Genomic DNA, 13829 nt, shown 5'->3' with positions numbered 1-13829 from the left:
GCAGCTAGAGAGCTGGCCCTCAGTATAAGCAAGGACACACCTTTCACCCATCATCTGGGGGTGGCTAACTCGTCCAGGCTAGGGTTAACAAACCGGCTGACACAACGTTATGGTTGTGTGCTGAGTGGTGCTTAAGGTAGTTTAGTTAAAGAGCTTCTAATACAGGAAAGTAGGCAAAGCCCAAATGAAGGAACCACCCCTGTTTCTTAAGCGACCACTTTAAAGTCCCCCTTGGATCCCAACACAATACTGCTTGATCTGTAGTTGAAAGCCAGTCTCTGCCAGGTGAGGAATACCTCGGTGGATGCTTGAAACCGGTGCCCAGTGGAGGAATGTGAGTTATTCCCCACTTCCTTCCCCCACTGCACCACACAGACTTTGAACTGCAATACCCTTACACAGGCTCTTCCCAACTCACCCTGCCGTGCAACTTCAGCCAAATGCAGCGGGAGAGGGGAGGGAGGGAGGAAGAGCTGCTGATTCAGTGCGAGGGTTACCAGCTAGGTATTCTGTATGTGTGCAGCATCCTTGCTTGGTGCTGGAGGATTTTACAGTCTGGGCTATTGGACTGCAAAGGAAGTGTTGAACCACACTAGCAACAAATCATTTGGAAATGGTCCAACAAGGCTGCTGCTACCTGTGCTCTAGCCTGAGCGGCCAGACAGGCGTGCAGAGGTCCACGTGCAAGAGCTGATGAATGAGGTTTAACTCTCCCCGTAACTGGGCGTGTGTGGAGGTAAACGGTGTTTTTAATGTACTGGGGTTGTAACTATGTTTGAGGACTCCAGGGGGCCAGACTACGTGGTCATAATGATCCTTTCTGGCCTTAACCTTTATGAATCTATGAACTGCTTCAAGCCTGGTTACATGCCGCAGGGAGAGCTGCGAACTAACTAGGAGTAAGAGACTGCAACACAATGCAGAGAGAGGGCACTGTGTAGACATCATCAAAACACTGACATTAATATCGAGGAAAACAATTACCGTATATACTCGTTCATAAGCTGAATATTTTTGGTAAAAAAAGTGACGCATCAAAGAGTGGGGATCGGCTTATAAACGGGTCTACACCAAATGTGATGATTTTAAACTCTATGAAATCATTGAATCGAATATCTAATACATGGTCGTTTTGTTTACCTGGAGCATCTGCAGGCACGGAGCCCCTCAGTTCCCTGTGGCCGCGGCTCGCCGTTCCCAGCCATTGGGAGTTGCGGGATGTGCGTTCGCAGCTCTCATTGGCTGGGAATGGTAAACCGCGGCCACAGGGAGCTGAGGGACTCCGTGCCTGTGAACACTCCAGGTAAACAAAACGTCCCAACCCGCCAGCGGCTTACCCTGATGGGCCAGGAGCCGAAGTTTGCCACCCCCTGAAATATAGGGTCGGCTTATGAAAAGGTCATTCAGTTTTTACTATTTTTACCTATCCATCTTGGGGTGTCGGCTTATAAACGAATGGGCTAATGAATGAGTATATACGGTAAATAGATTAACACTGGTTATTGCCCTCTGTGTAATTTTAAAGGGGAACAGACCCAATTCACTTACAGCTAGGTGCAACCTTACACTGTGCCATGGTATAAAATTGGATGGTTATTTCCACTCCTCTAACTTAGGTAGCTAAGTGTGTTATAGTATAGTAGGGAAATAAAGTTACAATATCTACAACATTTTTGATTTCCTTTTCCCTCTGCTCTTATGACCAGGCTGGCAACAGAACCCAGATTCCCAATACTCTCTGCTCTAACCATTAGACGACCTGACCATAGGATCCCAGCTGCAAAGCTGTAGTTTGGTGATGCAACCCCTGAATGCTTGCGTTAGGGACAGTTTCCCTGGCCCTGTAAGGGGAATGTAGTGAATATAATTCTGCTGCAGTGAGGTTGATAAAGTGGAACATTTATCAGACTAAGATCTCAGCTGTCCCAGCCAACGCCTACCCCATCCCACGCAACTGGGGCTGCTCTAACCTGCCACTGTGCTCGGACCTTGCCTGGTGCATGCAAGAAAAAGCAAAGCCCCATGGCAGGTTTGAACATGCACAGCTAGATGGAGGGCAGGCAGCAGTGCCACCCCCGTCCTTGCACAGAGGTTCCCCTCATGAGGATTGGGTGGGGGGAGCTCGGAGTGCCAGTCCCCGTACATATGCTACTAGTTGGGGAGCACTGGGCTGCTAGCCCCTTTAAGATCTCATACAATAGAAAACTTATCTGTGAATGTTCTATTCTGCTTCCTGACACTCACAGATGACCTGCGCTACCGTATGGACCTGGCTCTGCTGACTTTCTCCGTAACATCTCTGGCAATCTAGAGGACAAACTGACACACACTCAGTTATTGGCTTGCTTCTCTCCACACTTCAAGTGTCCGCAGGAGCATTATGATTGGCAAACAATTTTCCCCATGGCAGGCAACGTTGCAAATTACATTTTAAATAAAGGAGTCAAGATCAGCAAGCTAGATGCCTGCTCTTCAGAAGCTCGGTCCTGCCAAACCTATTTATCTTTCCATAGAACCCACACACACACACAGTAGTTAAATAGGAGTTAGACGACATACACAGAATGAGATAGGATCAAAGCATGCTACAGTTTCCCAGCATTAGCAATTTGACTGAATGCTTAGTTCTATGCAATGCTTTCAGGAGTGTCATGATAATTCTCCTCTAGTTCTTTTCCTCACAGGAGTTTAAAGAGCTTTCTATACTCTAATCCCCACAACGCCTTCAGAGAGGCAGGGATCCCACTTAAGGGAAAATTTAAGTCACAGCACTTGCTGCTCCCATTGACCTAAGCTGGACTCACAGGTGCTGCTCAGCACTTCTGAAAATCAGGCCCCTAAATGACTCTTTCAAAGTCACGCAGAGTGAGTGGGAGAGCGGAGAACAGAATCCAGGTGACCTGAGTCGCAATCCCCTGCTCTCACCATTACACAAAACCTCCTCCATCCATCTTTTATATTCAAATCGCTACAATTCAAATGGTCTTATGCGGATGCATCATGCAGCCGATGTGGATCTTGCACGAAGATCCCAGAGACTAATATCGTCAGAACTGCCAGATTTTCATGTGGTGTTTCATGTCCGTCTTCTGTTTGGGAACACTTGCCCAATGCTGCGCAATGAAAAGAAAGACCATCTGGAGGGCAGAGACAGGGAGCAAAATTGTGCATCTAGTCATAGCTGTCTCCCCTTTCCCAGCACAGGTGTGTGAAATGCCCATATGTATCCTGTCAAGTGTAAGAGCAGGTTGGAGCCATGAGGCTGGAAAGCAGTGCCATACCTTGCTGCATTATCTCCACAATCTGGACGACTTTATCCATGTGCTTTCGGGCAGCGATGAGGCCTTGCAGCATCAGCATCTTGTAGTAGTTAAACATATCACCATCCAGACCGCCCATGACCTGGAAAGCAGATCAGACAGTGAGCACGGGTTCTAGTGACATGCCAAAAGCGTTCCGTAGAGAGGAAATTCCAACAGCAGCCCTGCCAGCAAAGACAGCTGGAAAAGCACACCAGGAATTATTTAAAAGGCACATTTATTTGAAGGATCTAATTTTATGGTAAGACTTTGCTCTTCTATATCAACTTTCTTCCTAGGATCTGAGAGTTCTTTAGGAATAAGAATTAACTCTTCTATAATGCCCCTCATTTGAATACTTTGCAGAAATCAATTACAATTCTCATAACTACTCTTCACCAAGAAATAGGGATCATCCCTCTTGTACAAATGGGGAAACTGATACACAGAGAAGAAGGGATTTGTCCAAGATCACAGAGAAAGTGTGTATGGAAGAGAACCCAAGAGTCTGGTGTGCCCGTCCCCTGCTCTAATCACTAGACCACACTCCCTTCCAAATCTGGGAACAGAACTCAGGTTTCCTGGCTCCTGATCTTGTGCCCCAAACCACAAGACCCTTTCCCTTCCTGGCAGAATTTAGCTATAGCTCACTTACATCAACGAACTCCGACGTGAGCTTGAAGGCAGACGTCTCGAAGCCAAGGTTCCTGGGGGAACTGGAGAGAATGAACCCAAAATCTATATGGATGATGTGTCCATCTGCATCCAGCAATATATTGCCATTGTGCCTTGAAGGGGAAAGAGAACGAGAGAGAAAACTGTCAACAAGCTCATATTTCAGACGCCATCTCCCTCCCAGTCACTTGGAGCCGGAGAACCACGCACCCACAGAGTAAAGAGCTATGAAGTCCTCACCAAATGCGGAGGAGCAACTGCTTGAGCACTGACAAAGCAAATAGGTACTGGCTTCAGTTTAAGCCAGCAGCATCTCCTGTTAATGCCAAGTGCACACGGGGCTGCAAATTTTCTCTGCTTGCCTCTTTTCTCTGCCTCTTGTACAACACTACCAAAAAATAACATTTTAACTAGGTACACATATGAGGGTTTATTGCTTACAAAACAGCCCTGCAATTACACAGCAAATGCTCCAAGCAGCATGGCTTCAACACAAACGAACTCCCACTACTCAAATTTCAGGTTCCCCTATGGTCATATACCAGCCACTTCCCACTGTTCTGATTCCCAAGCAAGCACCATGAGAGGATGCCTCTGCTCTCAGGGATTCCCTGCTGGTGGGGAAGACACGGAATGAGGTAAGTGGCATCTTGAGTAATGGATGCAATTTTGGAAACCTTACTACCCCCTTTGGGGGGTTTAATACACTTCTCTAAGGGGCAAGCCTCAAGACAGCAATTCCCTGATTGCCGCCCCCCAGTGGTTGGTCCCAAGGCCCGGTGGGCAAGGAAATTCTGTGTGCTCAGACTACAGCCTCTTCACTCCAACACACAGGGCCCACCTGTCTTTGACCTGTAGCAGATAGCACACCAGGCAGTATCCAGCACAGCTCTGCACAAAATTCCTCTGGGCCGTCAGAAATGCTTCGGTCGTGTAGTTGCCATGCTCCTGGAGGAAGTAGTCCAGCAGCGAGAGCTGGGATTGTTTCTTGACTTGGTGGATGGACACTGCGTTGACGACTGGCTCGATCATGCCGCTGTCTGCAGAGATGACGAGGATTTTGTATGGCTTGATCCACAAGGGCACGCGTTCCTGCTCCCAAATAGACTGAAAGAGAAAGAGATTTGTGAGTCAAACGCACCAATGGGCTGCGTTTACGGACCCACAGCACTAGTGGGAGGGGTCTTGCTCTTTCCTACCTGCAGTTGTTTAAGGACCTGGAATGCTAGCAACTCTTGCCTGAGGTCATCTCCGCATTTGACAATCACCGAGAGGAGGCGCCAGTTTGGAAGATGGCCATAAGGGGAGCCTTCCCTGATCCGCCTGTGGGGAAATCACGAAGAGTTAAAGAGAGAGGAGAGCCTCTGCCTCCTTCAGGGCATCTCTGGAAAGAGCCTAGCACAACAGCATAGTAACAAGACAGCAGCTATAAGGCAGTACCAAGAGATGGATTTTGATTCAAGAATTTCTAGACTCAGGATGTTTCTCTTTCACTGCTAGCATGTGCTTAAATGCTTTGCTAAACAGGGATAGTCTTCAGTATTTTGTTGACTCGGGGCTTTAGGACTGTCAGTTCTTGGAGCCGGGACAGTCGTTTATTATGTTTATACAGCATTGACAAAAGTGCCATAGATAAGTGTTAAACAAGCAGAGAAGATGCCAAACTGTACAGCAGGAGGAATTAAGCAGCACTGGAAGGAAATAAGGCCCTTTTCTATCACTTCCCCTCCCATCCACAATCGTACCCCCTCCAAAAGAATAAGCCAAGCACCAAACTTGCGGGACTCAGAGCACCCTGGAACACAGAGCCTAAATCAATCACTGCTGTGTATGGAGACCTTTTGTTTTGGAAATATTGAATCTGAGTCAATATTTGCTCCCTAAAGGCAATCGGTGCCCAAAGCCGAGGCTCCACATTTACTTACAGAGCAAATCAGCACAGGCAGCCACAAGGGAAGCTATTCCACAGAGACGAAGCTGGGATTTCAACACGGACCTATTACAGGAATGGGGGCAATTCAGCTTTCCATTGTACCCCACCTCCTTCACTCATACCTGACTTTCTCCTGCCAGGGCTCCTTCAGGGCAACAGCAGATGGATCCTCAGGGTCTCTCCTGAAAGCTGTCGGGGTGTGTGCAAGCTGCTCCGAGAGGCGCCGTCTAGAAAGTAAAGTCATTAAAAACGCAAGTCTGCTTTCCCCAAAAGAGAGGTTTCAGTGACAATCCAATGCCATCATACACACGTTAGCCCAAAGCACTTACAAAATTTGTATTGTCAGGGATCACGTCACCCATCACTGACCTGCAAACCCCATTTTGGAGTGGAACATAACAGCTGTGTAGGGTTGTTGCACTGTTAAACAGCTTAAGGTAGGGGATGAAGAAAAATGCTGTATCTAACGGAAACAGCAGAGGTTGATTTTCCATGGGCTGAATTTACTCCTTCAAATTAGGAAAATAGCGCTTACACCACTAAGTCTTTGGGACCACACATGGGCAGAACCGCAGTCTTCAGTCTCATTCAAGTGAGTCAATTTTCAGCAACGCTGCAACCCCTAAAGCGAGCTAAGAGGCTGCTCTCTCAAAAGAAGAACTCCATCAATTCCAGCTCTTGTAGTACTTCATGTTTCCCTTGGAGATTGTGCATTCAAGTACTGACCTTGCCTAAGCCTATTTAGCTTCCGAGATCTCAGATCTGTTGTAACATGCATGCTCACGCCACACGTATATCACCAAATGGCTACTAACTGGTCAGTTGACTCACCTGATGAAGAATTGACCTTTTGACTTTGGTCTTGCTCCTAGTTTTCAAAGATACTCAGACCTGACACTGAGCTTTGCTTAAGTGAAAGAGAACCCACTACTCAGCTAATAAGTGCATCTCTTTAGAAGAGGCTTTGGAATTAATTCATACTGCACATCCCATTACACCCAGCCACTACTCAGCCCACACCTGCCTCCAGTCCAGGAACATACAGGGCACCTGATGCTCAGGCCTAGTGAGAAAGATGAGTACTGACTAATGGGCTTTTTCACCAGAGATTTTAATGGAGATACCTGGTGTTACTCTTCCCCACCCAACACAAAGGCTTGTTTTAAAATAAAGACAGTGAAACCCATCTTCAGCTCTGCGGTCTTTACAGTAAGGGAAATCTCCCACCCACAACGTAAGCTCACTGTTACCTAATATCACCAGCTGCTATGAACACAGGCTCTTTGCTCTCTTGGCTGGTGATGCTGTCCACGGAGAACTGGGAAATATTGTCACAGCTGTTGGTGTGCATCTCTGGAAGCTGGAAAGAGACACAAGACTGAGTTACAGACTAGAAAGTCTCAGTGTTCTCCTTAGTGCAAAATGATAAAATGTTATATTTATAAACCTTTCAGTCCAAAGGATCCATTAATCATGTTCAGAGCCACTGAAATGCAGCCACTTCTAGGATGAAGGAGGTGAGCTTACACACTGTCCAACAGCAGGGCGAACCCTGGCTATGAGAAGCGTCCCATTGGACCTACTAGCCATGCAGAGCAGACAGGCCCAATTTTTAAGGTCTCATCCAAAAGAGAAGAACAGGCACAGAGTGAACTGCACAGCACTCGATTATCTACCTTGGTGGGATGAATGACTGAGTCTCTCCTGCCAAGATTTCAATCCGGGGCTCCAGGCAGGCTTGCTATTTTGATCTCCAAGCCACGGCATTTTAATGTGTTAGGATGCAGATTTCACATTGCAGTTTACACTCAGTGCCTGGGATGTGCTGCATTGTACGAACGCTTTCAGTGCCCAAGAGGCTGCTCACAAGAGAAATTCTCTTGCACACATCTTTCCTTTACAAGCCAGGCAGCTACTCCTACCACGATCACGGTTGGGAAGCCCCTTGTTCACCAACTATCTCTAGAATGCTGCCGAGCTGCAGCTAGCTCAGTGCTCTCTCACTGCGGGACATGCCAAAAGGGAAGGAGTAAGACATTACAGACAAAGCTGTAGAGGCATCATGCTGAGCATGGCAAAGAGGCAAACCCTTGTGCATTCCACTCAAGCGACTCCGCTCTGGCTGCTCTCAGTGTTGGTAGCATATTCCACAGAGAACAGCATCCAGGCCTCCTTGGCTGCAAGGAGTCACCAAAACAGGAGCCGGCTGAGATGGGGAGGTCCCTCTGAGAACAGACTGCACCATATGTCCCCTCTTCCTTACAACAGGGAACACAGTTCTATGGCTGGGACTCATTTTCCCCATTGGGTTTCTAGTCTTAGTGACGGGGAGTTTGGCTGCCTCACCTCCACCTGCAGTTCCCCAATATCATCCACAGACCAGGCTTCATCATCGTTGTCATAGTTGGGAACAGTTGTGAAGCTGCTGGCCCTCTGCTCATGAGTGATCCCACATTCTGGCAGGTTCTCCACAGACCTCGTGGTCCGGATGCGGTTCTCTGGGATCCGGGCTGGCACATTAGTGGTGTCAAAATTTTCACATTCAAGTACTTCAACGTAGATTAAATAGGGAGCCTGAGGGAAGCGGAAACAAATGTCACTGACACAGGGCTACACAACTTACACTGGCCAGGGTTTGAGTCCTTCATTTCTCTCTTGCTTTGCAGTTCACTTTTAACACTGGCCAGTATCTAGCCGTTCCATCATCAAACCACCCTGAACATTAATCAATCTACCTGCTCTCTCATCTGATCCTTAGATTGGTCCCTGTTCCTCAGTCTTGGTCCAGGACTAGGGCTCATACTTGCTACCATAATCCTGTGACTAATAATAATCGCTGTCTTCCAAATACACTGGGGATCAGCTAAATCTTTTTACAAATGGGAAAACAGAGGTTTGTGTGTCACAGACCAAGTTAGTGCCACATTTGGGAGTTCCTGACTCTGAGTCCTAGATCCTGCTGCTCTCTCCAAAATTTTCAGGGGTACCATGACTGGTAGGTGATTAAAGTATGTAACTAATAAATATACCTTTAATTTACATTCCAGATGAAGAAGGAATGAAGGAAGGGGTTTATAGTCATTTGTATTGATACTGAAAATCAGAGGATCTAATAAAATAATATCGCAATATCTTAAAGCCAGAAGTATCTCAGCTTGTTTAATGCACAAGGACATGTGCTCAGAGTAAGGTAAATGGAACAAGGCCAGCTTAGGGTCAAATGCTAATTACCCTGAGTAGCACCAAAGTGCATATTTTACTCTGATGTTTAAGAGACATCAGTAACATTCACATCAATGCAAAACTAACTTACAATCACCAGAAGAAAAAACGTTGAGCTTGGAGGGCTCAATCCTGCAAGGTACTGAGCATTTTGGCACTGATCTCGCAAAGCACATCGGTACACGCTTAACTTGAAGCATGTGAGTAGTGTCACTGGAGTTAATGGGAGCACTTGTGTGCTTAAGATCAGGGCCAGAGAGCTCAAAGCCATGCAGAAACAACCCGTTAAAAGAGTAGCCTTGTATTCTGCCCCAGATGCCAGTAGCTCACATATAACCCAGGTAAGAATGTTACCCTAATATTTTTGGTCGATTTTTCTGACATTATTGGGCTGGATTTTCAGATGCTGAATGCCTGCAGGTCCCATTTATTTCCACAGGAGTTATGCTGCTCAGCACCTTTGAAATCCAGTCCTTATCACACAGCACTGAAACCACACGCCACCATTAAACTTGGCCCTTTTTCTGAAGGGCTGTTGCTAGGGTTTGAAAGTGGCCAAGAGGGACATGAATCCAGGAACATTTCAAACCCAACATTAGAAAGCTTTGGGGGAAACTTCCTCTCGCTCAAGCCTTCTCTGGACTCTCCCCTCCCAGCTACCCTTGCATGGACTCCTCTTCCTATGTCTCTTGAGTCCTTGACCTTCTCAAGTGATGCAGCCCAGAGAACGACAGCAGGGAAGCCTGCTATGTGCAGCTCTACCTGCTACATCTCTGTACCATATGGTGACGACAGACCCTGCCAGGTGAATCTTATTTATGACTGGTTAAGAGAAGGTGAATTATTATTTATTTAGCTTAATATCCAGAAGATGCAGTGAGCTACGTTCTTAATGTTGGGTTCTCTGAAATCAGCTTTTAAGGGAAGTGCTAATCTTACAATGCTTCAAGAGAACTAATCTTCCTTGCTCGGCCACTCTTACCTTGTCCTTGGAGTTGAGCACCACCGCCTGCGTGTGGGGCACCCGCACCACATGATGGTCAAAGCCAGCTGTGGGAAGCCAGATGCGTGCCGGAAGCTTATGGTTAAGTAAAGACAGCTCCGAGATAAGACGCTGAGTCTTCTGCTCTTTGGTGGGCAAAATGGCTAGTCTCTTTCCAATGGCCATCAGGGATTTGATGAATTCTCTCTCTGGGGCAAGTCTGACAGGCTAAAATGTTTTAAGGAAGTGGGAGAAGAGAGTTACAAGGCAACAGTTGTGTGCGTAAGAACCCACAGTTCTACAATTAGGAGTCAGTCTGAAATTGTTGGGATAAACTGCACATGGAAGAGAAGCTTCTACTACCTGTCTGATGCTCTTGTGAATATAAGGAGTAGGTGATCATCTGTAAAACAGGACACCAAAAAAGTATGTATACTGAACACAAAAACCTCCCTAGAGCATTTCACTCACCTTGAAACTGGCCATTTCCACTGGGATAAAAATCTTCACACCACAATCCCATTGTGGTGCTGACTTAACATGGTTATTTTTGTTCACTCACTCATCTATCTGTGCAACACCACACGTCTGGCAACAGTGTAAAGTCTCTACTCCTAGAGAGCCATTAGAGGGAGCCCAGATCTTTTTCTCTAATTCTACCAGCCTCACACAGTTACTTTGTCAAGGTTGGGTTGTTTTTTTAAGTCAAAATCTGGGGAATATTTCTCAGAATTCTGACCATTTTATGGTGGGATTAAACCTCAAGCTTAAAGTGCAGCTTAAACCTTTTAACCATTAACATATTTGTGAATGTGGCTGCTGTATTTTACAGGTTAAACACTGTTCTACTCATTTTGAGCAGCAGAACTGTAACTTGAAATGGCAGAAGTTTATAGTTGAATTTTGCCATTAAAGACAAAGAATTAAAAGCTGTGAAGTGCCCCCATCACCGATCATGCTAGAAATGCACATGCAAAAGCTATGTAGCATGGGCAAAGAGAGCAAAGGAAAAATTATTTATAACAGAACACCTATGAAAGACTAAGTGAAGTTGGTAAAAAAGAAAAGTAGCCATCTAGTTAACATTAATGTCCTTTTCCATCCTCTGTAAGAGCAGAGGGGTTTAGTTTTTGTCTGTAGTCCACATCAAAAAGCTTCCATGCTTCAATGTAAGTGTAGCACCTGACTCTATAAAGCAGTCAATAGTCACCCTCCTGAAGACAGCAGCTTTCCCTCACTAAGCTACGCTGGCTAAGAAAGCGTAGGTGTCCTTGCGATAGGAGGAAATGTTTGCATAGCATCCACGGCAGCATGATCAATTGCAACCACCAGCCATAGAATGAATGTTTAAAAACCCTGCGCCATCCGATGTTCGGTCCTTTAGCATACACACATCTGAACTACATCATGTAGCTCCCATCTTCTATTTTAACAATCCCCATCCACAGTAGAACCGCCCTGTCTGTATGTTACCTTTCAGACTGGCATCCTGATTTCATTGTCCACTATACAGAAACTACCTCTCCACACTTCTGATAACTCAGTTCCTTCTTGTTCCTGACCACCACACTGATGTTAACATACTCACTGCAGGGCTAGCTGCAAACTGGTTAAAAACAAATATTCTGACCCTCCAGAAGTATCCATGACACTGAACCCATCCACTTTTCCCACAGAATCTTCTGGGCTCTTTCAACCAAAACCCCAAAATGCTGCAATTGCTTATTATGATTATTGCTCCTGTTTTAAAGTTTGTTGTGCCTCATGGCTCAAGTCAATTTTCATCTTTGGTGTGTGTGCATCTGATAATTTCACATACAAAAATCAAGCAGCATAATTTATGGATATTGAAACTTTCATGCATTGCACACGCTACTGAGATATTCAATAAAGCCTAGTTACTGCAATAGTGATTTATGATTGTGTCCAATAGGATAATTAATGAATGGAACTCAGAGGCATAAACATAACAGCAAGCCAAGAGTGAAACCCTGCTTTCCTCAAGGGGACTGTCCAAATCTTGATCTGCTAGGAAGAGAGCACTGGTACATACATCTAGGGCAACGCACAATTCAGCTCATCACTTCAACATCCTATATTCTCTTGGTTTTTAACTGTTTAATGGTTTAATACTTCTCATTCATACGTTTCTCCTTGACAACATGCTTCGTAAACATTAACCAATTAAGCTCCCCAGCCCCTCAAGTGAGCTAATGCTTGGCACTTAAATCACTTTTTATCTATAGCTCAAAGCATTTACAAAGTTACATATCATCATCCCTGTTTTAGGAAGAGGGAAGCAGAGTGAGAGAAGGGAAGTGACTTGCACAAAGATACTGTCAGACAGGAGTAGAACTCAGAAGTTCTAGGCTCTCACTAGAAGAGCTCCACATAAGCCTGAAAGCTTGTCTCTCTTGCCAACAGAAGTAGGTCCAATAAAAGATATTACCTCCCCAACCTTGTCTCTCTAATGTCCTGAGTCCAACACAACACTGCATAGACATTTCCTGGAAGTTTGTCTGGATTATGTACCTCTGGAGACACCTCAGGCCCTCTACTCCTCCAGTCAGTCGTGAACTGCCAGAAAATGGCCTCCCTATTGTTTATTGTTGCTAAGTTCCTGCGTGCCAAGCAGCTCATTGAGATATACTTTGTTCTTCTGCTGAGGTGCCAACACAGTACGGAAAATTAATCTCCACCTTGAGTCCTGTTACAGAGGCCATTTTGGAAAATGTAAACACCCAGTTGGATCCACAGTCACTGACCTTGAATGGTACCAGCAACCTTAAGCTATGTCTCTATATAACAGACACTGAACCCCAGAAAGGTCCGACAGATTGAATTAAGCCAATGCAGACCTGCATTTCAGCATTAGAAAATTAACAGTAAGCTTACCTTACATGGGATCATGACATTAAACTAACTTCTGAGGCCAAGCAGAGAGAGGTGGAAGTGAAACCTTATTCCTTCATTCAGGTTCTCAGCATAGTTAAGTATCACTCTAGCACTCTCTGGGCCAATATAAACACTTACTTGATACTACAGCACCACATTTAACTGGTGATGTTTTAAAATCACTCCGTCCCCTAAAAAAAACAACTAAGTTAAACCATGACATTTTAGGTCTGGATGCTGCTGAATAACTTACTCCGATTATGAACACAGCCCAGATAACTGGCATCCTAAGGTCACTCAGTACACTATCTTGCAGGGATCAGAACAAGGCATTTGCTATGCTCAGGTGGTGTGTGTGTGAGGGTGGGAGCGTGATTTTGGTTTGATCTGGAGCAAGCCCTGTGGTCTGCTCAGGAGTTAGGATGAGTGGTTTGGGGAGCAGTGCTTGGGTCACCTTCTCCAGCAACTGTCCTCTCATAAGCATGTGCCTTTCCTATGGAATCGTAGGTCATTTTCATCTTTAATTTCACATAAGTATTATCTACTCCAGCCTCTCAGCCGGCACAGAAGGCTGACCGTTCCCCAGGGCTTTTGCCCAGTTTAGTTTTCGTGTCCCAAGCAGTGAGGGTCTCCCCACTTCCCTTTGGGGCACCTGGCACTGGCCACTGTTAGAAGACAGGATACTGGGCTAGATGGACCTTTGGTCTGACCCAGTATGGCCTTTCTTATGTTCCACAATCTAAGAGATCTTATTGTCAAAAAGCATCTCCTGACGTTCAATCTATATTTTCCTTGTCTCCAATATCATCCCCATCCTGTCCAC

General features: G+C 45.8%; 1 protein-coding gene across 8 annotated transcripts in view; it reads right to left on the bottom strand.

The window, feature by feature from the left end:
* PI4KB (phosphatidylinositol 4-kinase beta) overlaps positions 1–13829 on the bottom strand; it is a 59111-nt gene that overhangs the window by 4050 nt on the left and 41232 nt on the right. For 6 of the 8 annotated variants that reach the window (XM_073323376.1, XM_073323379.1, XM_073323377.1 and 3 more), the window contains 8 exons: positions 10112–10339; positions 8254–8481; positions 7158–7267; positions 6030–6134; positions 5174–5297; positions 4816–5081; positions 3955–4087; positions 3282–3402 (listed from right to left, as the gene is read on the bottom strand). In XM_073323376.1, the coding sequence (XP_073179477.1) occupies positions 3282–3402; positions 3955–4087; positions 4816–5081; positions 5174–5297; positions 6030–6134; positions 7158–7267; positions 8254–8481; positions 10112–10339 (1315 nt within the window). Of the gene's footprint in view, positions 1–1286; positions 2320–3281; positions 3403–3954; positions 4088–4815; positions 5082–5173; positions 5298–6029; positions 6135–7157; positions 7268–8253; positions 8482–10111; positions 10340–10474; positions 13685–13829 lie in introns of those variants that run through there. The other 2 variants (XM_073323383.1, XM_073323380.1) reach the window with 2 other exon arrangements.

Source organism: Lepidochelys kempii, chromosome 24 (assembly GCF_965140265.1).
Source record: "Lepidochelys kempii isolate rLepKem1 chromosome 24, rLepKem1.hap2, whole genome shotgun sequence".
Lineage (NCBI taxonomy): Eukaryota > Metazoa > Chordata > Testudines > Cheloniidae > Lepidochelys > Lepidochelys kempii.
Note: the sequence above shows the minus strand (reverse complement) of the source record. Positions and strands in the feature narration are given on the sequence as shown.